The sequence below is a fragment of the Eulemur rufifrons genome, chromosome 21, assembly GCF_041146395.1.
Source record: "Eulemur rufifrons isolate Redbay chromosome 21, OSU_ERuf_1, whole genome shotgun sequence".
Classification (NCBI taxonomy): Eukaryota; Metazoa; Chordata; class Mammalia; order Primates; family Lemuridae; genus Eulemur; species Eulemur rufifrons.
In genome coordinates, this window is record NC_091003.1 from 486,395 (window position 1) to 513,617 (window position 27,223).

General features: G+C 55.7%; 2 protein-coding genes across 3 annotated transcripts in view; one reads left to right on the top strand and one right to left on the bottom strand.

The window, feature by feature from the left end:
- Positions 1 to 1,691: 1,691 nt before the first annotated feature.
- PXMP2 (peroxisomal membrane protein 2) lies at positions 1,692 to 8,297 on the bottom strand. 2 transcript variants are annotated; one of them, XM_069496721.1, is made up of 5 exons: positions 8,044 to 8,297; positions 6,695 to 6,811; positions 4,726 to 4,888; positions 3,406 to 3,525; positions 1,692 to 2,076 (listed from the first exon to the last, which is right to left on the bottom strand). In XM_069496721.1, exons 1-5 carry the CDS (start codon positions 8,163 to 8,165, stop codon positions 2,008 to 2,010), a joined length of 591 nt encoding a protein of 196 aa, XP_069352822.1. In that variant the 5' UTR covers positions 8,166 to 8,297; the 3' UTR covers positions 1,692 to 2,007. The 2 variants fall into 2 exon arrangements, with proteins under 2 accessions (XP_069352822.1, XP_069352824.1); XM_069496723.1 differs by lacking the exon at positions 8,044 to 8,297 and adding an exon at positions 7,189 to 7,555.
- Positions 8,298 to 8,467: 170 nt separating this feature from the next.
- POLE (DNA polymerase epsilon, catalytic subunit) overlaps positions 8,468 to 27,223 on the top strand; it is a 41,967-nt gene continuing 23,211 nt past the window's right edge. The window contains exons 1-23 of the mRNA XM_069496797.1: positions 8,468 to 8,529; positions 11,062 to 11,203; positions 11,613 to 11,693; positions 12,055 to 12,099; positions 12,220 to 12,312; positions 12,901 to 13,055; positions 14,251 to 14,392; positions 14,524 to 14,604; positions 15,296 to 15,403; positions 15,738 to 15,848; positions 16,594 to 16,679; positions 16,871 to 16,990; positions 18,442 to 18,574; positions 18,856 to 18,969; positions 19,270 to 19,482; positions 19,791 to 19,898; positions 23,616 to 23,744; positions 23,830 to 23,932; positions 24,022 to 24,168; positions 24,526 to 24,671; positions 25,645 to 25,793; positions 26,551 to 26,643; positions 26,748 to 26,892. Of these exons, the coding sequence (XP_069352898.1) occupies positions 8,468 to 8,529; positions 11,062 to 11,203; positions 11,613 to 11,693; positions 12,055 to 12,099; positions 12,220 to 12,312; positions 12,901 to 13,055; positions 14,251 to 14,392; positions 14,524 to 14,604; positions 15,296 to 15,403; positions 15,738 to 15,848; positions 16,594 to 16,679; positions 16,871 to 16,990; positions 18,442 to 18,574; positions 18,856 to 18,969; positions 19,270 to 19,482; positions 19,791 to 19,898; positions 23,616 to 23,744; positions 23,830 to 23,932; positions 24,022 to 24,168; positions 24,526 to 24,671; positions 25,645 to 25,793; positions 26,551 to 26,643; positions 26,748 to 26,892 (2,706 nt within the window). The remainder of the gene's footprint in view (positions 8,530 to 11,061; positions 11,204 to 11,612; positions 11,694 to 12,054; positions 12,100 to 12,219; positions 12,313 to 12,900; positions 13,056 to 14,250; positions 14,393 to 14,523; positions 14,605 to 15,295; positions 15,404 to 15,737; positions 15,849 to 16,593; positions 16,680 to 16,870; positions 16,991 to 18,441; positions 18,575 to 18,855; positions 18,970 to 19,269; positions 19,483 to 19,790; positions 19,899 to 23,615; positions 23,745 to 23,829; positions 23,933 to 24,021; positions 24,169 to 24,525; positions 24,672 to 25,644; positions 25,794 to 26,550; positions 26,644 to 26,747; positions 26,893 to 27,223) is intronic.

Consider the following 27,223-nt stretch of genomic DNA (forward strand, 5'->3'; position numbering starts at 1 on the left):
ATTACTTAGGAACAAAACCCTTCCCCAGCGAACTCTCCATTTTAAGCTCACCCTGACGCCGAGAGGCTGTGTGAGGAGACAGTGAAGCCAGGGGCTCGGGAACCGGCTGAATCCAGGATTCATGTCTTGCCAGCTGAGGGGTCTTGCCTCAGTTTCCCCATTTGCAAAATGGGGGAAACAGTGGTACCTACCTCACAGGATTGTTGCAGGATCAAATGATGCTGACACATGTGAGGCTTTCAGACGAGTTCCGGCACAAAGCAGGCTCACAGCAGGCTGATAGTACTACGACCGACCTACAGCATTAAATCTGAAATCTGCTCTGAGATCCTCCACGGCCAGTGGGACAGGAGTCACTGGGAGGTGGCAGATTAGAGGCGCAGATGGAACTGTCACCTTTCACGTGAATTGTAGGACCATCTGTGTCCCTTTTGAAGATGCTCTAAAATTCCTTTGGGAACTACCCCGCCCCACCGTGTGTATTCTGAGCCAAAAGAACAATTGTTTGAAAGTCTGAGGGCAGGCAGGGATGTGAACAGGTATTTGTACTCCCATGTTCAGAGCAGCATCATTCTTTGTAGCCAGAAGTTGGAAATAACCCAAACAAGCATTGAAAGGTGAGTGGATAAACAAAACGTGGTCTGTACACAGTGGAATGTTCAGTCTTTTTAAAAAGGAAAGACGTAACCTCAGCTACTTGGGAGGCTGAGGCAGGAGGATCACTGAAGCCCAGGAGTTGGAGGCTGCCGTGAGCTCTGATCGCACCACTGCACTTTAGCCTGGGCGACAGTGAAACCCTGTCTCTAAAAAAATAAGTAAAAAAAAAGGAAGGAAATTCTGACACATGATATTGTCTTAGTCCGTTTGTGTTGTTATAACAAGATCTCGCAAACTAGGTTATTTATAAACAGTACAACTTTACTTCTCACAGTTCTGGCAGCTGGAAGTCCAAGAGCAGTGTGCCAGCTGGGAGGGGGCCCTTCCTGCTTCCAAGAAGGCACCTGGTTACTGCACCCTCCAGAGGGGAGGACTGTCCCCACATGGAGGGGGGCTCGGGAAGACACGAGGGTGAACCCTAAAGCTTCTTTTATGAGGGCCTCGATCCATTCATAAGGGTGGTCCCTGTGACTTAATCACATCCCCACAGGCCCCACCTCTTAGTACCCCCAGAATGGGGATTAAATGTTAACGTGAATTTTGGAGGGGATACCACATTCAAGCCATAGAAGATGCCACGCTAAGTGAAATAGTCATAAAAGAACAAACACTGTATGGTTCCATTCATTTGAGGCACCTGGAGTCAAATTTACAGAGACAAAGCAGAATGGGGGTTATGGGGGGAGGGAAAGGGGCAGTTAGTGTTTGATGGGGACAGAGTTTCAGTTTGGGACGATGAAAGGTCCTAGAAATGGGTGATGGTGACGGTTGTACCAACTGTGAATGCACTTAATGCTTCTGAACTATACACTTAAAAATGGTTAAAATAGTAAATTTTTTTAAAGCCTGTCAAATGTAGCAGTGAGGGGTCGTATGCCAACTTCAGTGACACTAATGTTAATAAGCTCTGATAACCCACTACCATCACACCAGCCTAAAATGGTAAATTGTGTATTTTATGTATTTTACCACAATAAAAAAGTAAAAACAAAATCTGGCTATGCATTTCTTCCAAAGCAACAGCAGTTGTTCTGAGAAATTGAAACCACCACTGAAGAAGCCACATTATAGTTTATTGTGATCCTAATTCAGTCCACAGTGACAAGTGACGTCGTCTCTACTGTAGTTTGAGTTTCTAGGGCAGCGGCATCTGAAGTCAGCTCCTGCCTTGTCAAAACACGAGATTCTGACATTGAGAGGTCTCTGTTTCTCCATCCGTTATTTTAGGGCATCTTGAATCACGTGATTTAGTGTCAGCTGGAGTCCTGATGGGGTTGGTTCTGCTCTCTGGGCAGGTGAGGCTCCCCCAGACCCCGGCCGCAGTGCATCTGCTGTTCTCCCGCGCCATCCTCACTTCCCCAGAGAGGCCAGGTAGGCGTACCAGAACAGAGCCACCAGGTTGGCGAAAAGCACCCGGAACTGCCGGAGAGAACAGTCAGGCTGCGGTAAGTGGGCGGCTGTGACCGCAGTTACCAAGCATCGGTCACCCGGGACAGAGCTCACCTGTTGAACCACCCACCCACTGCCGTATCACTGCGCCTGTAGTTCGCACACAGCGTCACGCTGGTGCCGGGCAGAGGGGGTGAGGGAGACAAACGGTCCCCTCCTGACGACGTTTGTAGGGCGACAGGAAAACAGCAACTCGGTCATCACAAAAGCAAATCACGGGCCCCTTCCTCCTCACTGCACACCTCGGCTCCTGGCTCACGAGGTGGCCGCCCCCTCTGTGGGGAGCATGGCTGACACTGGCCCCCCCACACCGCCCTTGACCCCAGCTCACCAGGGTCCCTCTTCCCTGCTTTGATGAGGTGACAGAGCTGCTCCCACCTGAAACCACCTTTGGCCAGGTGCCAAGCCTCCCTGGCGTGTGGCTCAGTGGAAGGGGCAGTCCCGCCCACCTGGTGGACCACTGTGTCCCAGGGTCTCAAGCAGCAGGGCAGAGTGGGTGCCCAGGGGACACTTGTGGAATAAACTCCACTGCCCCTTAAGCACCTGCGGCCACCTAAAAACGGAAGCTCTAACCACAGCCTCCCACTTTGTCCCTAGGCTACCTGGAGGCCCCTTCCTGCCTCTCCGCTCCTCCATCCTAGGGCCCTCCAGGCTGTCGGACACTCTGCCTTCCGTCTTTATTTCCTCCTCGAAATTCCTTGGCGTGCTCGGCCCACAGCTGCAGGTTCCTCCCCCTGCGTCTCTGCTGCCCTCCCTGGGAAACCTCTCCCTCCCCAGGGCTGAGCACAGCTGGGCAAGCCACAGGCACACGAGGGTCTTCCGCCCCTGCCGGCCCCTCTGCCCACTGAGCTTGCTCCCAGCCTCCACGGGGCCAAACTGACCCCTTCTTTACCCCCCAGGATATCGTGAGCGGCACGTGTGGGTGGCCCCAGCCCTGACTGCGACTCGCTCCCCCAAGGCCGCCTGCAGCCTCCCAGAGGGGCCTTCCAGAACCTGGCCCCTCAGGGCCACCCCCACCCCCAGGTGTCCCCCACCCCTGCCCTGCCCCCCACTCCCACCCCACTCCAGCTCCCCACCTCCCAGGTGTCGGCCACTCTGCCCACCACCCAGGTGTCCCCCCCCCACCAGGTATGGCTGCAGATGCGTCGACCTCGCGGCCCAGTGTCCAGCACGTCCAGCCACTGGACAACCCGAGCCCGGGGAGGAAGCGGGAGGCGGCGGGACCAGCCGGGAGGCCGCTCTGCGCAGTGGGAAACGGCGGGACAGGGGGCGGGGCCGGGCGGGGCGGGGCGGCCTCACCTGCAGCGGGACGTAGTTGATGTTGATGAACTGCATCGGCGTCCAGACCCTCCAGTTCGTCCTCAGCGCCGGCCAGAAGTGCGCACGCACCGTGGCCACAGCGGCCACCGCGTCCTGCCCCTGCGGGGAGGCGGGGTCAGCTCCGCGGCAGCACCCGGGGGCTGTGCACAGCGCGCCCTGCACACCTGCCGTGACGCCCAGCCCCAAAGCTGATGCATTCCCAACCGAACCCTTCAGGAGTTTCTCTGAAAATGGGCCCCAAATAAACTGACTGTAAATGTCATCTAAAAAAATAAATGGGCAGGTCATCTGGGAAAGTAAGGAGGGAAGGCCTACTTTACTAGGAATTTAAGAAAATACTACAAAATTATGCTAATTAAAATAGTCTGGTAGCAACAGCCCCAAAACCAAAAAAAAAAAACAAAAAATACAATGAAAATGAAATCAGCAAAAGGGCAAAGAGTCCAGATAACGGCCACCACACGTGGGCATGGAAATATGACAAATTATCGTTCCAGAATACTGGGGCTGTTCAAGAAATGGTAATGAGACAGTGTGTGATGCCAGTGGAGAAGATCAAGACGTCCCCCACTGTAAACAGAAATTAAACCATAAGGAAACTGCAGGAAAGTGTAGGAGAATATTTCTATTTGGGTGTAGCAATATGCACAAAATAAATCCTAAGAGTAAAAGAAGCAAGGACAGGACATGCTGCACTATAAGGAAGTGCACCAAGGAAAAGAATGTCATATTTGAATATATGAGCTTTTAAAACTTCTGTATGGGGAAAAACACTATAAATAGCTTCATTTATGTAAACTTTGAACTTTAACTTTATATGAAGCTAAAAGACAAAAACACCTAAAAAATGGAGAAAATACCTGCAACTCGTATTTGGCAAAGGATATCCTTAACATGTAAATACACAAATCAGAAAAAAAAAAGAAAACCCAAACACTAATAGAAAATAAGCAAAATTCAGCAGGCGCAGTGGCTCACGCCTGTAATCCTAGCAGTTTGGGAAGCTGAGGTGGGAGGATCACCTGAGCCAGGAGCCCGAGACCAGCCTGAGCAACATAGCGAGAGACTGTCTCTGCAAATACTAAATAATCCAAAATATTAGCCTGGTGAAGTGGCGCACGCCTGCAGTCCCAGCTAGTCGGGAGGCCGAGGCGGGAGGATCCCTTGAGCCCAGGAGTTGGAGGCTGCGGTGATGAGACCCCTGCACTCCAGCCTGGGCGACAGAGCCCTCATCTCCTAGAAGAAAAGCAAGCCGATGCTAAATGCAGAGCTGTGGTAAGGGCAGCGGCAGACACCCACCTGCAGGAAGTTCATGACGAGGAAGAACAGCAGCAGGAAGGCCGGAGCCACGAGGAGGCGTTCCAGGAGGAGCCTCTTGACTCCCGCCAAGGGAACCTCCGGAGGGACCCAGCGCTCCAGGAGGAGGTAGAAGTGGTGACTCAGCGGCCCTGTGAAGAAGAAGCTGAGGCCCCGCGGCGGGTGTGAGCCGGCTGCGGTTCTCTGGCCGGGCCCTTCCCTGGTCCAGCTTCACCCCCGACCCGTCTCCCTGACACCCCTGAGTTCTGACCACACAGGTGTGCATGGACCTTCTAGAAAATATGTTTTCTCTGAATCTGCTTCAGGCTCCTTTTTGGTCTCTAGTAGACCAAAGCCGTTCCTGGCCTGGATCCTTGGCTCCCAGAGCTTTCTCCCCATCTGCACGTGGACAGGCCCTTCCTGGGGGTCCTGGCTAACGCACAGCCCTGTGCCGCCTCTCCTTCTTCCAGGCCCTGGTCGGTTTTCCGCAGAGCATTGTCACGATCTCAATCGCTTGGTTAGATAGCGCCCTCTTCCCCCCCAGAGGGAGACCCCACGGGCACGCGGTGTCTGTCTGTCCACAGCTGAGCTGCAGTGCCCAGAACAGGGCCTGGCTCTGAGAAGGTGCTCAGTAATAAACAGATGGACACGACCCTGGTTTTAGAGCTTTTTATCACTCTGGGGCAACTGGCAAGGGTGAGAGCTGGTGCTGCCCACGGACCTGTCTCCATTGCTGCTGTTAATTCCACAGCGTACCTGGGACAGAATGCGGCCCAGCCACTATGTCTCCTGGCACAACAGACCTGCCAGGACTTAAAATTCGGCAATGAAAAGAGGGTTTGAGACCCAGGAGTCTCTCGACTTCTGACACTGAAAGTCTTTAAACAAGTGGTTCTCAGTTGGGTTTTCCCACCTCCAGCAGGGATTCTTCTTGGGGAGAACTGAAGTCTTGGGGATGGATCGATTGGTAACTGGATAAGGCCTCCTAGGTAATCTTGCTACATACCCTTTTCTGGGACCCCCGCTTTAAATTAATTATGGAAAAACCACGATGACTCAAATTAGCATGCTTACAAGTACAAAAATGGTCTTTGTGAATTCTGAATTTAAAAAAATCACTAGTTGGAAAAGACTTCAAAATAATCCATTTATAACACTAATGTTGGCCATAGAGCTCAGGGTGGGTTAAATTGGTTAAACTCCTGAATCACTGTGCTTTTGCAATTCAGAAAGTGGTTCAGAAACTGGACATTTTTTACAATACCTGAGTATTTTTGTGGATGTTTACGCTATGAAAATAACAATAGAAGCCAGGTGTCGTGCCTCATGCCTGTAATCCTAGCACTCTGGGAGGCTGAGGCAGGAGGATCACTTGAGGTCAGGAGCTTGAGACCAGCCTGAGAATAGTAAGACCCCATCTATACAAAATATTAAAAGTAACATTAACGGGGCATGGTGGCTCACACCTGTAGTCCCAGCTCCTAGGGAGGCTGAGCAGGTGGATCCCTTGAGCCAGGAGGTTCAAGGCTGCAGTGAGCTATGATGATGCCCCTGTACCGCAGCCTGGGCAACAGAGCAAGACCCTGTCTCCAAAAAAAATAAGAAAGAAAGAAAAGAAAAAGAAAATAATAGAAACCAGCCATATTTGAGTCAGTTTTTCTCCTTTAGAGCCCAACCTAGGGTGCTTCCAGGGTCTTTGAGTCCTGAGATCTGACTTCAGGTTTTCGGTGAGTTACCTGCCATCAGGTCTCCCTCTCAGCCCAAATAAGATGGCCACTCCCACCCATGCCTTTAAAAATAAAACTACAAAACTATACGCATGTGTACACATACTACACAAACTATATAAACTGTTCTTATTTTTCCCCATGATGATTACTTCAATGCTTAATTCCAAAAACGTGGCTTTGGTGCCCCAGGTTGGCCGTCGTCGGTTGGCACCAGGGTAAGCCAGCCCCTGCCCGGCACTCACCCGTAAACCGCATATCTGAGGGGCCCACTGACATCTAGACTTGGAGAGTTTTCTTTTTTCCGAGATTTCTTCTCAATCATCTGGGTGAGGAGGTTCCCAAGTGCTGACAAAACACCACTGTGGACAGAGAGAATCAGAAAACAGGAGCAAGCAGTGTGAGGGTGTCCCTTTCCTGCAGGTGAACTGGCAGGGCTGCGGGGACATGCTGGACGTGGGTGGGATGAGTCTAATACAGCAGCTGCAGTGCGAAGCCCCTACAGCGCCAGGTGCGGACAGCAGAACTTACACACACACACACACCCCCACCCCCACCCCACACACACGTGCACACACACACACACACACACGCACACACGTTAAGTGCAAGCAGGTTTCCAGTTGGTGGGCTGCACTGGTGTCAACGTCCTGGTTGGGATGTTATACTACAGTTTTGCCAAATGTTACCATTCGGGGAATCAGAAAGGTCTGGTCATCCAAGGGCAACCAGAGAGAACCTTATGATAACACTTCTGTATTTTCGCTGTGCTGGTGAATACATGAACCCGTGTATGTGATAAAACTGCACGGAACTAAATATGCACGAGCACAAGAAAAACGGGGCAAAGTTTGAATGTGACCTGTGACCTGTGCTGGGGTCGATGTCCAGGCTGTGATATTGTGCTGTTTACAGAAACTGGACAGGGTGCACAAGGGATCTCTCTATCACGTCCTACAACCGCATATGAACCTACAATTACCACAGTGAAAACTTCAACAAAAAGGTGGAGTCAGGCCAAGTTTCTTCCCCCCAGGCTTGGTCCATAGCTGCTTTCTGAGGCGCTCCCTGAGCTATGAGACCCTAAGTTCCTGCTGCGGGGCCTGGAGCCACCTTGCTCTGACGCTGTCCCCTCGCAGGCCGCTGGCTTCCTGCAGACAGACTCCTTCCCACTCCCGCGGGCCGGGGGCGCTTCTGCTTCCCTTCACGCGGCCCGTTCGGCGTCACCTTCTCACGCAGGCCCTGACCACCGTATCTGCCACGTATTCACCCGCTTCTCGTCTAGTTCCTGGCCAAGAGGCCGGCTCCGTGAGCCGCGATCGCAGCTGCACGGCAGCCCTCCGCCTCCACGGAAGGCTGAACTCACGGAGGGCGGACGGGGAAAAGTTGGAAAGAAGGAAGCGGGAGCGTCCCGCGGGGAAGTCCGCCCTCCGCACCAAAGGGCGGCTCGCCGCAGGCCAGGCCCGCAGGTCTCCGGTTTGTGTCGAGACCGCCCAAAAAGTGCTTCCCAGAACCGAGGTTTCTGCTTAATTTAAGGCCGGGGTCGTCTCGAAACGCGGGCACGTCGCCCCTGCAGCGCCCCGCCCCCGCCCACCTGGTGGCCGCCTTGGTGAGCACCGGGTACAGCCGCAGGAGGAGCAGGTACCGGGCGAGCGCCCGCCGCGGGAGCGCCCCGAACCCGGCCTCGGCCCGCAGCTTGGACTCCACCGGCGCCATCGCCTCCCCTGCGCCGAGCCGCCCGGGGCAGCGACCCCACCTCCGGCCGGCCGGGCGCGGGGCGGGGACGGCCTGACATTTCCGGTCCCGCCGCGGTCCGCAGCGCCGTCGGGCCCAAACGGCGCGCCGCACTGCCGCGCACTTGTCCCCGGTCCCTGCCGCGCCTCCTCGCGCGCCGACGCCGATTGGAGCACCGTGGGGCGGGGTCGCCTCCTGATTGGACGGCGGGAGTCCCGGATGTCGCGAGAACGGGCGCGAGCGCGCCAAATTTCTCCCGGGAAGCCGCGGAAGCCAGCAGCGCGATGGCTCTGAGGAGCGGCGGGCGAGGGCGTGCGGAGCCGGGCGCGGACGGCGAGTCGAGCCGGTGAGACCACGCTCCTGGGCGGGACGGCGCGTCCTTCCGGTCGGCAGGACGGGGCGCGACGGCTCCGGCCGCTGGGTCCCTGCCCTCGCCCGGGTTACCTCGGCTCGCGCGGCCGCTGCCGCTCACCCTGCTGAGCGGGTCGGTGGGGACGGGGCCGGCGCTCGGCGCTGCGCGGTGGCGGTGGCGGTGGCGTGCGGAGGGCCGCGTCCGGCGTCTGGCCCAGCGCTGCGGGTGTCCGCGTTCCGGGCTGGAGGCCGGGGCCGGGGCCGGGGTGGGAGTGGGTCGCCCGAGCGGGTCCCCACGGCGGGCGACGTGAGGGTGCGGCGGCCGTGACCCTGGGCGCGCCGCGGCCCCTCGCGGGGCTGCCGTGGACGGGGGAGCGTCCGCGCTGTGGCGAGACGCCCCCGCAGACGTCACGACCCTCTGAAGCGCGAGGGTCCCGAGCCCGGAACGAGCTCCCCCGGCCCCGGTGGCGGCGGCCCGGCGGCGCCCTCGGGCGGAGGGACGTTTTTCTCGCAGCTCTTTGCCCGCTGCCGTTTGTGAATTAGCACCTGGGGGGATGCGCCGTGGAGATTAAAGACCTGAACTCTGCGCGAGTTTGGTTTAAATCATTTTTTTTTAATTTTTAACTGGTCTCATACTGGGTGTTTAGCTTGTTTAGATGGCTTGCTTTTTTTCTCTCTTTTAAACAAACCTGTGATGAATTTCTGTCGTGTAAAAAAAATAAAAACTTCCTGTCCATAATTTTTCTCGGCATCAATTTCTAGCAGTGAGATTACAGAGTCCAATGACACGGAAACGTTTTAGAAACACTCTCGCCTCGTGGAGGAGCCCAGTGGCTCATTTTGTGCTGCTGTAAAGCGATGCCTGAGGCCGCGTAACGTATAAAGAGAGGACGTTTCCCAGCAGCTGCGGGAATGTGGTCTCCCGTGCGCGGGACCGTGTGTTTGCGGTCCCCGCGCGGCCCCTCTGCGAACGCGCGTGCTGCGCGCGCGACCACGTCCTGAGCAGCTGCGTTATTCCCACCGAGACAGAAGAGCGCGGGATGTTGGCGCTTCCCTGACGTTTCTGAGGAGTGGAAAACGCACCGGGCGTGGGAAATAAATGGGTCTTCTGGCCAATAAAGACTTCAGAATCTCAGAACTGTGGTTTGGAGAAAAAACTGCATTAAAAAAAAAAAGTTGGCATGCCCATAAAAGGATTGCTCTGTTTTGAAATTAGATACGCTAATCCCTCTGGTCCGTCCACACGGGCTCACACCTGTGGAGGTAAAGATTGTGAACAACGTGCCGTGCGCAGAATGGAGCTCGGGAATCAGGACAGGTTTGGGTAGTTCTGGTGGTGAGCGGTTTCCATCGGATACTTAATGTAAGGCCGGTGGTAAAATCTGTAGGAAGGGGTGAGAGTCCAACCAGAGAAAGGCTCGGGAGGTCCGAGGCAGAGGTATCGGGGTGCAGAGCTGAGCCCTCAGTTTCCCCAGTGGGTGAAGATAGCTCCTCTCATCGCCGCTGCCTTGCGGGTTTGGCTGTGCTGACATCTAGACTCAGGCACCCCGGAAAGGTCTGTTGCCGTAAAGGTAGAGTTTATTTTGCTGCACCAGGTGTTTTTTTTTAAAGTTTATTTCACTAGATTTCGAGTGTACCAGTTGGATTCCATTACATATATAGTATAGCAGGTGTTTCTTGTTTTCCTTTCTTTTTTTTTTTTCTTTTTCCGGAGACGGAGTCTCTGTCACCTGGGCTAGAGTGCCGTGGCGTCAGCCTCGCTCACAGCAACCTCCAACTCCTGGGTTCTAGCGATTCTCCTGTCTCAGCCTCCCGAGTAGCTGGGACTACAGGCACGTGCCACCACACTCAGCTTATTTTTTCTATTTTTAGTTGTTTGGTTAATTTCTTTCTATTTTTAGTAGAGACGGGGTCTGGCTCTTGCTCAGGCTGGTCTCAAGCTCCTGACCTCAAGCGATCCTCCCACCTCGGCCTCCCGGATTGCTGGGATTACAGGCGTGAGCCACTGTGCCCGGCCTTAGCAGGGCTCATGATGCAATTGGTAAATAGAGGAAAGATGTTAGCAAAATGTGGTGTGGTTGTTATCAGTTCATCTGCAGTTTTTCCTAGGCAAGGGGAATCAGAATAGAGGAGTAGAATCGCATTCTTTTGTAGGAAAGGACAAAGCTCTTAGCTGGAATGTTGCACAGATTTTCTTTGAACATGGGTTTTCATTTCTCTGGGATTAATGCGCAGGAGCGCGGTGCGGGGATTTGTGTGTTTTTAGCATCCCACGAGGTGGCGGCATTCAGCCGTGATTGCTCTTTTGGTTAGTGTTCTGGTTACAAAGTCAAACAGGTTTGAGGAGCCTGCCCCAGTCATGTTTTTCCCATAAATCCTTTTATTTTAATGAGCTTTTTGTCCAAACTCAAGGTTTTTCAGAAATGCATATATCATGTCATACCTGAAACACTTTATTAAAGGTTAAGGGTTTCGGGAATAGGTGGAGTCAAACGGTAAAGACTGAGTCTCCTCCTCCTTTCTCCAGTGACGATGGCCCCTCTTCCTCCGTCTCCGCGCTCAAGCGCCTGGAACGGAGTCAGTGGACGGACAAGATGGATTTGCGGTTTGGCTTTGAGCGGCTGAAGGAGCCTGGTGAGAAGACCGGCTGGCTCATCAACATGCACCCCGTAAGCACCAGCGCTGTCCCCGGTCTTCCCCCCTCAGGAGGACAGCTGCACCCCTTCCCGTCAGAGCATGGTCCTTGTCTGAAGCGTAGGGGGTGGGGGGCACCCTGCCGTTGGGGTGATGCAGGTGGGAGGTGCGACTGTTCCCAGCTCCCCTCCTCTCCTGGCTAACGTCAAGGAGGGGCCGCCTGTCAGCCATCACAACAGAGCTTTCCAGGCTCATGAGGGAGAAATTCGGAGAAATCCCCACCGGGGGGCTGCTGGAGATGAGGCCAGCAGTGTCCATGCAGAGGTGGAGTAAAGAGCTAGATGATTCTGTTCTTCAAGTGCTCGGTTTCTCAGAGTAGAAGGGAAAGGGTTTTACACTGTGCAGAGAATGATCTTCTGTCCCTGTTGACGGACTCTCTTGTAGACTGAGATCTTAGATGAAGATAAACGCTTAGTCAGTGCGGTGGATTACTACTTTATTCAGGACGATGGGAGCAGATTTAAGGTAAGCCCCTGGCCCCAAGGAGCTAAAACCCACCTATTATGCGTGGCTGGGTGTTCATTTAGCTCAGCGACTGGGGCAGTGGGAGGCTTCTGACACACAGCTGGGAGCTGCCTCAGGCATGACCTAAGGTGCCAGAGAGAACTTTCAGGAAGACTCTGAAAGGCAAGTGGTGTTGTGTGTCAGATTCTTGCCCTGAGATATGGCAGATCCAAATTTCCTATTATGCCGTCTCAAGGCTCTCAAGGTCAAGGATGCATTGGATGTAGGCTGCTCGTGGGTTGTAACAGCAAACAGTCTGTCTTCACTTTTCTCTCCCTTTTTCCTTGCCCATCGCTCCTGGATGGGTTGGGGACTGTTGCAGGTGGCCCTGCCCTATAAGCCGTATTTCTACATTGCAACCAGGAAGGTAAGTCTGTTTCATAGAGTCCGCTCAGATGGCCTGTGGTGGGCCTCAGAACTGGGAAATGGGTGAGGGAGGAAATACCTTTTACCAACGGAAAGTCTTTTCATTCTGGTCCTGATTTAGGGTTGTGAGCGAGAAGTTTCATCTTTTCTTTCCAAGAAGTTTCAGGGTAAAATTGCAAAAGTAGAGACTGTCCCCAAAGAGGATCTGGACTTGGTGAGTATCACCCAGACCTTCCAAGGGTAAATGAGGCTGCCGTCACATTGTCTGTGGCAGGTGAGACTGGCAGAGGTAGAAGGTTAGGTTATCTATTGGGTGGTGGGGTATGGCAAAGTAGGGGCCAGGCACAGTGGCTCATGCCTGTAATCCCAACATTTTGGGAGGCTGAGGCAGGAGGATTGCTTGAGGCCAGGAATTCAAGACCAGCCTGGGCAATATAGTGAGACCCTGTCACTACAAAAAAATTTTTTTAAAGTAGCTGGACGTGGGATCATGCATATATAGTCCCTCCTACTCAGGAGGCTGAGGCAGGAGGATCACTTGAGCCAAGGAGTTCGAGGCTTCAGTGAGCTATGATGATACCACTGCACTCTAGCCCGGGCAACAGAGTGAGAGCCTGTCTCTTAAAAAAAAAAAAAAGATGACGTTAGTTGGTGCCACATTCAGAGTTGGACAGGGTGCTTTGGAGTCAGTGACTCTTTGGGTATGTTTACCTTTGAGACTTTATTTACCCTCTTGTTTTCTCTCACCAACAAAGTCCTGTCTCTCTTGGGCTCATGAGTGTGATCTCTTTTACTTCGTTAGCCAAATCACTTAGTGGGTTTGAAGCGAAATTACATCAAGCTATCCTTCCACACGGTGGAGGATCTTGTCAAAGTGAGGAAGGAGATTTCCCCTGCTGTGAAGAAGAACCGGGAGCAGGACCGTGCCAGCGATGCGTACACAGCCATGCTGTCCAGGTGACCTCCATTCTCCAGAGGGAGTGCCCACTGGTCCCGAGTGACAGGGCGGGGACGAGGGAGTGCCCACTGGTCCCGAGTGACAGGGCGGGGACGAGGGAGTGCCCACTGGTCCCGAGTGACAGGGCGGGGACGAGGGAGTGCCCACTGCTCCTGAGTGACAGGGTGGGGACGAGGCAGGAAAACCAGCAATGAAGGACCTCAGTGATGGCTCCACGTGACATGGAAACACTTGAGCAATGTCCTCTGATTAAATAGACAGTGGCCTCCCAGGGTGTATTTTATTTTGTATTTTAGCTCTCCTTCTTTTCTTGTGTAGGGGGTGGGTTTGTGGCTATAAAATTGAGTTGCTCTAACAATAAAGACATTGTAGGGGGAGAAAGATCCCTCATCCCCCCCCAACATAGTCCATCTACAAATTTTTATTAAGTGCCAAGGTTCATAAAGCACGTCTTCTCCAGAGAACCTTGGGTGTTAGTGGAGAAATTTAAGGATAGAACAACAAACACTATTCATCAAATGTTTAAGTGTCAACAGTAGTAGGAAGCAAAGTAAAACATTAAAGTTTGGATGACTTCAGAAGAGCTAATCGCATCCTCTGACGAAAGATCAGTTGGGACCCTGAGCATTTCTGCCGTCCTGACCTTCTTGCCCAGCAATGCCGTAAATTACTTTTCAGAATGTTGGAAGGCATAATCGGAGACTGAGTCCTCAGAGGCCTGAGCCATATCTGAGACTTGTGTTTTTTTTTTTTTCCCTGAATAGTCCATTCAGTATTTGAGCTTAGTGGGCCGATAGCGGTCACAAGGATGGGCCACATCTGTGGACACAGCGGAGACCCACGCGTAGGCTGTGTGCAGTGGGGGCCTAAGTAACAGAGGCCCTAGCGGGGCAGCCACCCCGGGTGCCGTCCTCACTGGCACCACTGAGGGTTGTTTTGTTTTTTCTCTTAATTGGGCTGTAACTTCCATCATGTTAAATGCACACATCGTAAGTGTATGTTGACTTTTCTCATGTCTGCGGCCTGTTGCTCGGGGGAATTGATCATCAAAGCCATTCACTAGGGAAGGGCTGCCTTGGTCGTCGATCGACACCACCTTGGTTTTCCTTTGTGTTTACCCTGGGAGCTCTGGTCTTCACCTGTCCAGCCCCCAGCAGAGGTAGTTGAGTTAGCCACACTCTCTTTGTCGCCCAGTGTTCTGCAAGGGGGCAGTGTAATCACCGATGAGGAAGAGACCTCGCGGAAGTTGGCCGACCAGCTGGACAACATTGTGGACATGCGCGAGTACGACGTCCCCTACCACATCCGCCTCTCCATTGACCTGAAGATCCACGTGGTGAGTGTGACAGGGCCAGGTGACTGCTCATGCGAAGTTCCCAACAGTCAGGAAGTGACACTTACGGGTAAATCCACAGAGAAATGGGCTTCCCTGGACGTAGAGCTCTAACTACACTGCACGTTCTGCAGGCTCATTGGTACAATGTCAGGCACCGAGGAAGTGCTTTGCCCGTGGAAATCACCCGCCGGGACGACCTTGTGGAACGACCTGTGAGTGCCGTTTGCGTTTCCTCCGTCCTGAAATTTCACCTTTTCTGGAGAGAGCGTATTCAGTGCTGAAAGGTGGATTCCACTCAAAAATTTGCTTCTTTTTCCTCAAACGCGTTCTTAAAGGATTATGGAACTAAAATTGTTTTCATGTGTTTCTGACCTGAGAGCATCGTCTCATTTAGCATGGTACGTTACCACGTGGCATCAGTGTTGGAGCTAGGCTGGATTTGGAGGTTTGGGGAGAAGCTGTCCCTTCCATCTTCCAAGTTGGCAGTGAAGCGACATGGTGGGAAGTGGACCTGTAACTGGAAGGCCTTGGTTCACGCGCGGCTTTGTGACTTAGGAAAGTGCTTGTTCGGTTTTATTTCCAAAATGGAGATGTCAGCACGGAACCACAGTCAGCTGTCAGGGCTGTTGTGAAGGTCGGGATGAGGTGAGGCGTGTTAAAGAGCTTCGAGACCACGGTGTTCTGTCAGCTCAGGCTTGTCCTGTGGTCTGCGCGGCCACCGTCTCTCAGGTGTTGCGTTATTCACGCCCGCAGTGAACTCCCCTTCCTGACCCAGGGCAGTCGGTCTCCAGGTACCTGCCCTGGCTCGTCTGGAGTCTCTCCACTCTCGCTGTAGCCAGCAGAGGTGCAGCAGGCTGGCAGGGGGTTCCCAGAGTTCCACTTTATGCTGTTTTGTCCTTCCAGGACCCTGTGGTTTTGGCATTTGACATTGAGACAACCAAACTGCCTCTCAAGTTTCCTGACGCCGAGACAGACCAGATTATGATGATTTCCTACATGATCGACGGCCAGGTGAGCAGTGACCTCGGGGAGGCGAGCTCCTGCCACAGGGACCTTGTCGGGTCCCCGAGCGAGAGCAGCGTCTGCCCACGGCAGTGTTTGCTGAAGGAGTGAGGGGAGCCCAGGAACGGAAGCAAGCGTGCTGCTCTGACATCCTGCTGTGCCCCCTCCTTCCTAACGAGATCTAGACGCCAGCGTCCCTTCCTGGGGAGCGGACGGTGCCTGCACGTTGCTGCAGAGATCTCTGTAGCACGAGTCTCCTGGCAGAGTCTCTGGGCCGTGTCGGGAGGCCGTGTCCCAGCCTGGCTGTCTCTGACTCGTGCTAATTGCCAATCACCTTCCCCAGGGCTACCTCATCACCAACAGGGAGATCGTTTCAGAAGATATTGAAGATTTTGAGTTTACCCCCAAGCCGGAATATGAAGGGCCCTTTTGTGTCTTCAATGAGCCTGATGAGGTAAAGAGCATCACTTGGGGCATTGCTGGGTGTTCTGGGGTGAAACGGGAGGAAGAGGTGTGTGGATCCCTTCAAGGCCTTGGGCTCCCGTTGGATCAGAACCGCAGCACGGTGAGCTGTGTTCTCGGGGTGTGAGCCTGTCCTGGTGGAGACAGGAGGGTGGGGGGAATATGGGTGGACAGGAGGCAGGAGGGTGGGGGGACGAGAGCGGGCAGGAGGCAGGAGGGTGGGGGGGACGAGGGCGGGACAGGAGGCAGGAGGGTGGGGGGGACGAGGGCGGGCAGGAGGCAGGAGGGTGGGGGGGACGAGGGCGGGCAGGAGGCAGGAGGGTGGGGGGGACGAGGGCGGGCAGGAGGCAGGAGGGTGGGGGGGACGAGGGCGGGACAGGAGGCAGGAGGGTGGGGGGGACGAGGGCGGGCAGGAGGCAGGAGGGTGGGGGGGACGAGGGCGGGCAGGAGGCAGGAGGGTGGGGGGGACGAGGGCGGGCAGGAGGCAGGAGGGTGGGGGGACGAGGGCGGGCGGGAGGCAGGAGGGTGGGGGGGACGAGGGCGGGCGGGAGGCAGGAGGGTGGGGGGGAACGAGGGCGGACGGGAGGCAGGAGGGTGGGGGGGACGAGGGCGGGCAGGAGGCAGGAGGGTGGGGGGACGAGGGCGGGCAGGAGGCTGCCTCTGACCTTGGAGAGAGCAGCTCAGAAACCGCCTGGCGACGAGAGCACACCCCCGACGCTGTGCCTCGCTGGGCCCAGGTCCATCTGCTCCAAAGGTGGTTCGAGCACGTCCAGGAGACCAAGCCCACCGTCATGGTCACCTACAATGGGGACTTTTTTGACTGGTGAGTGTGATGTCTTTGTGAGTAACTAGAAGGCGGGAGAGAAGGGGTGTTTGGCGGTGCGAGTGGGCTTCTCCGACTGTGGGGATCCCAGGTGTGCCCTGGTGTCTCCGGGAATCAGCCTCCCCGTGTCCGAGGGAGGAGAAGTAGAGGCCAACCTGTCCTGGTGCTTGTCTGCTCCCTTCCGTGCCCAGGCCGTTTGTGGAGGCCAGGGCGGCGGTGTACGGCCTGAGCATGCAGCAGGAGATCGGCTTCCAGAAGGACAGCCAGGGAGAGTACAAGGCGCCCCAGTGCATCCACATGGACTGCCTCAGGTGGGTGCCCGGAGCACCTGCGCGCGACACCGCGGCCGCACACGTGACATCTGACGGCTGGAAGGCTCCCGCCTCACGCGTGCTGCACGTCCACACATCTCTCGCGGGAGGAGGGTGGGCTCCAAGCAGCAGTTCCGGGTCATCGGAGAACACAGCAGCTGTGGCTGTGTCTTTGATTGCTGGCAAATCACTCATTTAGTCAGCAAGCGCATGCTGACCGCAGCCTGCAGGGGGGCAGCCAGGGCAGAGAGGAGCACTCCGGCAGGGTGGGGTCCCCGTGGGGCGCGGGCTGCAGAGGGACCTGGGCTTGCCCAGGCAAGGCGTGGACGCGGCAGCCAGGCTGGCTCACAGGGCAGGCGCGGATTCCAGACAGCAGCCGGGGCGTGGGAGGCAGCCTGAGGTGTCCTGGGGGCTCAGGCACGTCTGGGGGGGAGGAAGGACATGGAGATGCCGAGAAGGAAGACCAGAGGGGGCGGAGTCTCCACGAGCCTCCAGCGCCAGATGAGAAGGTGGAGGCTTCTCGACCGGCTCTGGGTGCCACTGGAGCATTTGAAACATGGCCACGTTTCTGTTCAGCTCTGGCATCAGCACTTGGGGTGGGGGGCAGGGGACTGGGCCAGTTCAGAGTGACAGAGGGACAGCCCTGGTACAAGGTGGGTGCAGGGTGGAGAGGACCCTGGGTCTGCTGATCTGTGGTGGGCGGGGACAGGGACACTGTTCTCAGGAGGGGGTGGGCACCTGGCATCTCTGCAACAGGGGAGGCCGGGAACGGGGCAGAGAGCAGGTTTCAGATGGAAGGTGCTTCTGCAGTCGTGCTAGCCGGGGAGCCCAGCCCACGTGGGCGCCGTGGGAACCGTCACGACTCAGGCTGGGCTTGTGCTGTGGATTAGGGGTCACTGGCAGGCAGGTCTTGGTGAAAGCCGGGTGGCCGACAAACTCCTAGGACGTGAGGTAAAATGAGAGGACAGGGCTATGGGGGTGGACGGCCCTGGGGGGCCACAGGAGGTGGGGTGGGCTCCACGCCGGGCCTCTTGCAGAAGTGCTGGGCTTGGGCGTTTCCGTGCTGAGGGCCAGCGCCAGGCAGGAGCAGAGAAGCGCCGTGGTGTGTGGACCATGGCCCGATGGGCTCGGGGAGAGGCTGTGCGCGTGGGTGTCGGCCCACCTGCCGCCTCACCTCTGGAATGGGAGGCCGGGCGCTTTGCTGAGGGGGAGGGGGAGGCACAGCCAAGGACCAGCTCTGACGTTTCCCTATGTTTCGTGGGTGCATCTGTGAGATGACCTAGGTCCAGGCGAAGGGTTTTTGTGAAGGCTCTGCCCCCTTGGGGTTTGGTGTGGGTTCCCGGTACCTGTTAGGATCCTGCACTTTCCGTGTCGTGGCCAGTGTGCCAGTTCCTGGGTTCTCGGGCTTCGTGTTGACTCCTCCCTGGCTTCTGTTCTCGTTTCCTTCCCAGGTGGGTGAAGAGGGACAGTTACCTTCCCGTGGGCAGCCACAACCTCAAGGCCGCTGCCAAGGCCAAGCTGGGCTACGACCCTGTGGAGCTGGACCCCGAGGACATGTGCCGGATGGCCACGGAGCAGCCCCAGGCATGTGAGCTGCGTCCGCTCTCCCGTGCTGCTGCACGTCACGTGTGTGCCACGCAGAGGCCGGCCTGGGCCCGGGTGCTGCTTTCTGTCCCGGCCCTGCTCCGCCCAGCAGGGCTGCGCTTCCTGCAGGCTGGTGTGTTTTGTCCTGTGCCCGTCTCCTCCCGTGGACGTGTGTGTGGCGGCTGGTGCGGCCCAGCGCCTCCCTGCGCTTTGCCCTCTGCCTCACGTGTCACCTGGGGCCACTGGTCTTGACGGCCTGCTCTGTGGTGTTCTCTCCTCAGACTCTGGCCACGTATTCCGTGTCGGACGCTGTCGCCACCTACTATCTGTACATGAAGTACGTCCACCCCTTCATCTTTGCTCTGTGCACCATCATCCCCATGGAGCCCGATGAGGTTGGTGTCCCCTGTCCCCACCACAGCACCCTCCTCTCCCCAGCCCCTGCCTGTTGTGGCTGCACCCCTGCCTGGCAGAGGCAGGTGGGTCCAGGGAGGGCTGGTGTGATGCCACCGTGTCCTTCAGGGATCCAGCCCGTGCGGGAATAGCTATGGGAGCCGGCTTCACAGCCGTTCATCAGCAGGCTTCCTGTCCTTTCTCGTCTGGGGCAAGTTGAGGTGCCTTCGTCGTGGCTCAGGGACTGTGCCTGCGATCGGCGCTGCCGGCACGGCTCCCGGAATCCCTGGTGTCTTCCGCAGGTGTTGCGGAAGGGCTCGGGCACGCTGTGCGAGGCCCTGCTGATGGTCCAGGCCTTCCATGCCAACATCGTCTTCCCCAACAAGCAGGAGCAGGAGCTCAACAAGCTGACGGCCGACGGCCACGTGCTGGATGCGGAGACCTACGTGGGGGGCCACGTGGAGGCCCTCGAGTCTGGCGTCTTCCGCAGCGACATCCCCTGCCGGTTCCGGATGGTGTGCTGCCTCCCCGGGCCTCCCCACTCTCGTGCCGTGGTCGGGCCCAGAAGCCCCTCGGGGCTGAAATCGAGCCCCTTCTCCCCTCCCTCTCCCACAGCCCCTCCCCCGGTCCGGCCCCTCCCCTGGGGCTGCTCTAGGGCAGGACTGCGCAGTGTGCGGCAGAGGGAGCCTGTGGGTCCTTCCGGAGCTTTCTAGGCACATCCTGCCGTGGGCTCTGCACACCTGCAGCCGCAGCGTCCCAGCTGGGCTAGGCAGGTGCAGGCGCGTCTCCCGTCTGACTTGTGTCATCTCGTTGTCTGTGCCAGAACCCGGCTGCCTTTGACTTCCTACTGCAGCGGGTAGAGAAGACCGTGCGCCACGCCCTCGAGGAGGAGGAGAAGGTGGCCGTGGAGCAGGTCACCAACTTTCAAGAGGTAACGTCCGGGAGGCAGGAAGCGTAGCCTGTGCTCCTGCGCCTTCCTTCCCAGACTGCCGCTCCCAGGAGCGTGTTCGTTAAGCACCTGCCGCGTGCGGGTCTCTGGTCGCACAGGTGGTCGTGGTTGTGACGCGTGGTGGATCTGCCGGGGCGGGAGAGTTCCACGGAGCTGTGCTTGGAATGCGGCGGTGGCCGCCCCGGCCTCCTGCCCCGTGTCAAGCTGGTAGGACTTTATCGTGTAGGCAGTGGGGCCACTGGAGACTTTTGGTTTTGTTTTGTTGTTAAGGAGACTTTAAAATGGTGACAGATAGTAAATTCTAAAGTAACAATAGAACATGGTGACTGTGTGATCCAGTCAAAGTGTGTTGTGACTGCAGAGGGAGACGCCACTGTTGGGTGGTCCCCGTCCCTTGGGACGTGGCACATGTCAGCTCTCTGTCAGGAATCGCTGAACACCACGGCATGTTCAGGGACTGGCGGTTTGGAGTTTTTAACAGTTCTGGTGTCAATGTCAAGGAACACCTTGTAACAGATTAGCTGGACAAAAGTCAAACGAGAATGCACTCTCTGCAAACTGTCAGTGCTGTTTGCATGTCGTCAGCTACAGCTGCTGTTGTGCTTCAGGGAACTCTCAGTGAGCCTCTCTGGGGGGAGCCTGGTGTGAATGACACACACGGGGCAAAGAACTTCTCAGAAGGAACAAAGATTTGCTAAGAAACCGTGAGATGGCAAGCAGAGTTGGGCTGGAGGTGTGGGTACAGGGACTCCAGACCCTCGGTAGCCCCAGAGGTGGCTCTGTAGGCGACAGTCTGTCTCATGAGCTACATCCACAGCCTGGAAAGGGAAGCCCAGGGTCACCCTTGTGTTCCTGAGCGACCACACAGTGGTCACGTGGGCGGCTGGGGGACGTCAGCAGGGCCCAGAGCAACCTGAGGTGTGTCCACATGGGTCCCTGCCTTAGAAACGGCCTTTCAGCTGCTCCCACCCTGTTCGCCTTCTGGGCCTGGCAGCGTTTCAGGACGTCCTTGGCAGGTGAACACGGGTGGAGTGGGGCTCGTTCTGCTGAGTGCTTTGCCTCAAGTTCAAGTAGAAACTAAACATTGCGTTATTTTTTACTACTTTGAAGGGTTTTAAAGATATTTTTAAAGACTAAGGACAATTTTGTGTTCAAGTGATTTTCTAAAAAGACTTTACCAAATTTATTGTATTTTGTAAAAGTGGTGGCTTCCCTTCTGGTTAACTTTTTTCTGCTGGTTAATTTTTGCTCATTTAGGTGTTTTTCAGCTTTTTCTACCCTTGAATGTCTGACACAGGGGTTGGCAAACCGTGGAACACGAGGCCTGTTCTTATACAGGCAGTAACCCAAGAATGGTTACCTTTATAAAGCATTGTTTAAAAAAACACCTAACAAGAATATGCAATGCACCATTCTCTTGTGTGGCTATAAAACCTAAAATATTTATTATCGTGGCCTTCACAAAGAAAGTTTAGCGACCCCATAGCTAAATGATTTTTAAAATTTTTAGCCAATTTGTATAAGAATGCTAATGTATTAAGTTTTCTGATAAATATTTATTAGATTAAGTCCTGGATATAGTAGTTCTCAAATTTTGGCATTTTGTTTCTTGGTGTTGCATACATTTTGTACAAAATGAATTTATTAAATAAGCACATACCAAATGTCATGATTTCATGAGGTGTTTCGTTTTGAAGAGTGAACAGCAGTGTACAGCTCTCAGAAGCCTGTTTAGCTTCAGTTCTGTATAGTTTCGGTGACTGGTTCTATTTTTGCTTTTTAGGACGATATTTTAATTTCTAGAAGCTCTATTGGTTCTTTTCCAAATCTGCTTTTTTTAAAAAGTATGCTATCTTTCTTTTTCTGTGTTTTTATTTTTTTATTTTTTATTTATTTATTTTTTTGAGACAGTCTCACTCTGTTGCCCAGGCTAGAGTGCCGTGGCGTCAGCCTAGCTCACAGCAACCTCAAACTCCTGAGCTCAAGCGATCCTCCTGTCTCAGCCTCCCGAGTAGCCGGGACTACAGGCATGCGCCTCCACGCCCTGCTGATTTTTTCTATGTATATTTTTAGTCGTCCATATAATTTCTTTGTATTTTTAGTAGAGACGGGGTCTCGCTCATGCTCAGGCTGGTCTCGAACTCCTGAGCTCAAACAATCCTCCCTCCTTGGCCTCCCAGAGTGCTAGGATTATAGGCGTGAGCCACCGCGCCCGGCCTTTTTCTGTGTTTTTAGATTTTATTGTCTTTAGTATTTTTAAACATGCTCATTTTAGTGTGTTTAATCCAGGAGTTTTATTGTCTGGAGTTCTTGGGGTCTCCTGCCGTGTCTGCTGTTGGTCTCTCTGGGGTCCTGTGGTGTGAGTCTGTGGCAGGGAGTCCGGTGCAGTCTGCTGACGGCCTTCCGGTAGCTTCACAGCCGTCACTGCCTGGTTTCCCAGGAGTGCCACTGGCCAGGGGCCCCTTTTCATTTGGTTCTTTGACTTGAGGGTTCCCAGACGATGTGGAAATGTGATGTAAAGCACAGACTTGTCAGAGGGCTGCTCGAGTATGACGTTCTCTTCGCTCAGACTCGGTTTTGGCGAGCAGACCTGTCCAGTCTGTCCTTTCATGGAGGTGGCCTTTGAGAGTCCTGCCTCTGGGGCTCCGTTGGGTGTAGGCTGTCCCTCCCTGACGAGGCGTGAGAGAGTGCAGAGAGGAGCTCCGAGCGCAGGCCCAAGGTGCTGTCCTGGGAAGGCCCGTGGGCAAGGCCCTCGCTGGGTTTGGTTTCCAGTGAGTTCCGCCATTCTCTGATAAGGGCGGCTCGCTGTGCCTCACTGTACATGCAAACGTTGTGGTGTGTGCTGGGCTGGAATTGGGTGTGTGCCAAGCAGAGACGCCCACACAACCAGCCCCCAACGAGACCCTGGGCGCTGGGTCTGAGGAGCTTCCCTGGTGGACAGGAGTTCACATGGTTGCCATGGTTTGACGCTGGGAGGATGAAGCGTGACCTGTGTGGCCCCTCAGGAAGGGGACTCTGGAAGCTTGTGCCTGGCTTCCCTGGCTTCAGCCCCCACCTTCGCCCTTCCCGGCCCCTCCAGGGCATCTGCCACGTCAGCTCACTGCACTGGTTTTGAGTCTGTGCGTTGCTTTTGCTCTCTGGGGATTGTTCCCTGCCTAAAGGTCAGTTCTGCATTTACAGGGATAGTTTTTGTATTTTACACAGGATTTCGAGGAGTTTGGTATCAGGAGTTTTTAGGCTCATGGTGTAGCTGTGGCTGGAAGTCCCGTGGGGGCCAGTCCAGGACGTGGTTCAGAGCATGGGCGTGGACCGGGAGGGCCTGTCGCAGGAGCCCACGCTGTCCCTGAGCCTTCTCCTCTGTCGGGACTGCATGGCGCACACTCGGCACCTCGCTGGACACAGGGGCACCCAGGAATGGTGTCTGCTCGGGCTGGACCCTGGGCTGCCACTCCAGTCTCAACGGCCACACCGTGCAGAGGTCACAGGCTGGAGCCACAGAGTTCTTTCGGGATGGCGGGTGCTGTCCCCGTGGACGCTGCCCTGGTCTGGGCACTGCTCTTGCCTGCAGGCGTCACCGACACCCGGGCCCTGGGTACAGTGCCGTCATTTCCTCCCTGGACCTGTGGTGCCACCTTGGTTACTCTGCTGTTCCCCGTTCTTACCTTGGTACCAACCCCTCTGCTTCCCCTTCCTCTGTAGGTGTGTGACCAGATTAAGACCAAACTCACCTCCCTGAAGGATGTTCCTAACCGGATTGAGTGTCCCCTCATCTACCACCTGGACGTGGGGGCCATGTACCCCAACATCATCCTGACGAACCGCCTGCAGGTGAGACTTACCCTCCTGCGCCTTCCCGCGCCAGGACTGGAACATTCTCTGCCTGACCCTGGCTGCTTCCTTGCTCCCTACTCAGCCCTCTGCCATGGTGGACGAGGCCACCTGTGCCGCCTGCGACTTCAATAAGCCGGGAGCGAACTGCCAGAGGAGGATGGCCTGGCAGTGGAGGGGCGAGTTCAGTGAGTGTGGGCTGGGGGGCTGGGGGGCTGGCGGGAGGCGGGAGAGCCTGGGGCTCCTTCCCAACCTGCTCCTGTCGCCTCCTTCCCAGTGCCGGCCAGTCGCAGTGAATACCATCGCATCCAGCACCAGCTGGAGTCCGAGAAGTTCCCCCCCTTGTTCCCGGAGGGACCAGCTCGAGCCTTTCATGAGCTGTCCCGCGAGGAGCAGGCCAAATACGAGAAGAAGAGGCTGGCGGGTGAGCCTGGGTGTGGCCTCCGCCTTCTGGGCCTGGCACCTCCTGCTCCCACTGTCTGCACTGAGCGTGTTGGCACATCGCAGCATCTGCGTCTGCTCTACGTTGCTGTGAACCGCTCTTTCTGTGGGGTTCCTGTCCTGGTTTCTCCTTCAGCAGGTGTTCAGAAGCTGCTCTCTTTCTGTGATCTTGGCGTGTTTGGCCTGTGTGTACCAGGGGCTGTCTTTGTTGGGGTGATGAGCTAGCAGCGTATCTGAGTTTCCTACTCCTGCATGTCCCTCCACATCCCTGCGTCCCAGGTCTTTCTCTCGTGTCTGGAAGGTCTCACCTACACCCCCTGCCACTCTGAATTGTGCTTAGATTACTGTCGGAAAGCCTACAAGAAGCTCCACATCACCAAGGTGGAGGAGCGCCTCACCACCATCTGCCAGCGGGAGAACTCCTTCTACGTGGACACGGTGCGCGCCTTCCGGGACAGGCGCTACGAGTTCAAAGGGCTCCACAAGGTGAGGTCTGAGGCTTTTGAGAGTTGGCCTTGCTGAGGGCAGATCAGCGTTTAGTTTCTGAAATGAGGGTCTTTGCTAGGCTCTGCCTGGACGTTCTTGGCTGGGCAACTGGCATGTGCTGGTTTGGATCCTCTGAGCCAACACACACCCTTGGACGGTAAATGCACAGATGCTTTTAGCTTCGAAGGGCTCATGACCAGAAACGATGTGGCTGTCACCCAGCCTGGTCTGGGGCCTCCGACTGCCCTGAACGATAGTTCTGACGTGATTACTTAGTTTGGAACGAGGGTCAGCACGTGACAGCTGGGTGGCAGTTTGGATAAATAAACTTTTATTGGAACCCAGCTGCATCCCCGCCACCGTGGGAGGCGAGTGGCGCTGAAAGATATAACATGGGCTAGGCGCAGTGGCTCACGCCTGTATCCTAGCACTTTGGGAGGCTGGGGCTAGAGGATCACTTGAGGCCAGGAGTTCGAGACCAGCCTGAGCAAGAGCAAGACCCTGTTGCTACAAAAAAAGCAAAAAATCTGTCGGGTGTGGTGGTGCACGCCTGTAGTCCAGGTACTTGGGAGGCTGAGACAAGAGGATCGATTGAGCCCAGGATTTTGAGTTTGCTGTGAGCTACGGTGACACCACCACTGCACTCTAGCCGGGGTGACCGAGCGAGACTCTGTCTCAAAAAAAAAAAAAAAAACCCCCAAACAAAAACACGTAACATGAATGTGTTCCTAGAGCTCAGAACTTTCAGGAAAGCTGCCTCACCTGGGGCAGACGCAGGACACGTGACAACCAAGCGTAAAAGGAAAATAGGGCGAAATGTTGACGGGCCAGTCTAGGAGGGAAGTGTGTGGTCTTCACTGTACTGTTTTTTCAGATTTTCTCTGGATTTGAACGTTTTCAAAACATTAAAAACTTGGGCTGTTGATTGTGTAGAACGTGAGATGGAAACTGAAGTGCTGTGTGTGGTTCCCAGGTGTGGAAGAAGAAGCTCTCGGCGGCCGTGGAGGCGGGCGACGCGGCCGAGGCCAAGCGCTGCCGGAACATGGAGGTTCTGTACGACTCGCTGCAGCTGGCGCACAAGTGCATCCTCAACTCCTTCTACGGCTACGTCATGCGCAAGGGGTGCGGCCGCCCGGCAGATGCTTGCGGGATGGATGAAGGGACGAGGGAACGAACGTGTGGGCACCGTTAGATGCCTGGGTTAACACCGTGGGGGGTGGGGTGCCACGTTCCAATTCCAGGAGAGAGCCAGCCTTGGGGCAGGGGGTGATGGGCTGGGAGGTGACAGAGAGAGGGCCCACCTTGACTTTGAGGATCCGGGGTGTCCACGAGAGGCGAGTGCTGCTGGGTGTGCTTGTCCCAGCATGTGGGCTGGAGAGTCGATTTGGATTCCAGCATGTTCACGTCACTTAGAGTGTCCTCACTCGGGGACGTGGAGAGGATCTGGGTGTCTATTTAGAGATGGGCAGGGGACTGTCTCGTGAGAGGCAGAGCCGGGTTGGGGGGCAGCAGAGAGCAGGGCTGGGGCCCAGGGCAGGAGGGGCGAAGCCAGAGGTGAGAATGGGGCTGGGAGGGGTTTGAAGAGAGCAGAGAAGGGTCTGGGGTGGGGTTGAGAGTCCTGCTGAAGCGGGAGTTGTGAACTGTTACGGTGGCAGCCCTTGCACCCTTCCAGAACTTTCCTGAGCTGTGCTGGACACCCTGAGCTAGGGACAGGAAAGTGTCCTCAGGGCAGGGCCAAATTCTGCCCGAGTTCTGTCCTGCTCCAGATGTATTTGGCCACTCCCCTGGTCCCTTCTCGGGGTCTCTCCCCTGGCTTCTTCCCCTCCGGGGGGCGCCTCCCAGCAGCCCCGCCCCCCAAAAGCCGTGGCTGTCCCCACAGGGCTCGCTGGTACTCCATGGAGATGGCGGGCATCGTCTGCTTCACGGGGGCCAACATCATCACGCAGGCGCGCGAGCTGATCGAGCAGATCGGGTAAGGGCCCACGGGGCAGGGGGCTGCGTGGGGAGGACGGGGTGGGGGCTGCACGCTGGGACCCTGGAGCCGGGCGCTGACGGCCTTGCACCCTGTCCCTGAAGGAGGCCCCTAGAACTGGACACAGATGGGATATGGTGCGTCCTGCCCAACAGCTTCCCAGAAAATTTTGTCCTCCAGACGACCAACGCGAAGAAGCCCAGGGTGACCATCTCCTACCCTGGGGCCATGCTGAACATCTTGGTCAAGGTGAGTCCAGTGAGGGGCTTCCAGCCCCGGCTGCAGCCGGCCCTTGCGGACGCCCCGACGGGTCTGGGGGTGACTGCAGCAGCGCTAGAGGGGTCAGAGCTCTTCCCTCAGCCATCTGCGGTCAGATTGCGTGCTTAGGTTCTTGATCGAGTTCTGCGCCTTTCTCCCTCACAGCACCCAGAGTTTTTTGCTTTTAACTTATTTTGAAATAATTTTAAACTCATAGGAAATTACAAAAAATAGTGCAGAGAATTTCTGGACGGCCTTCAGCCTGATTCCTGATGTTGGCCTCGTGCTCGAACCACAGTGTGATTGTCAAAGCTAAGAGATT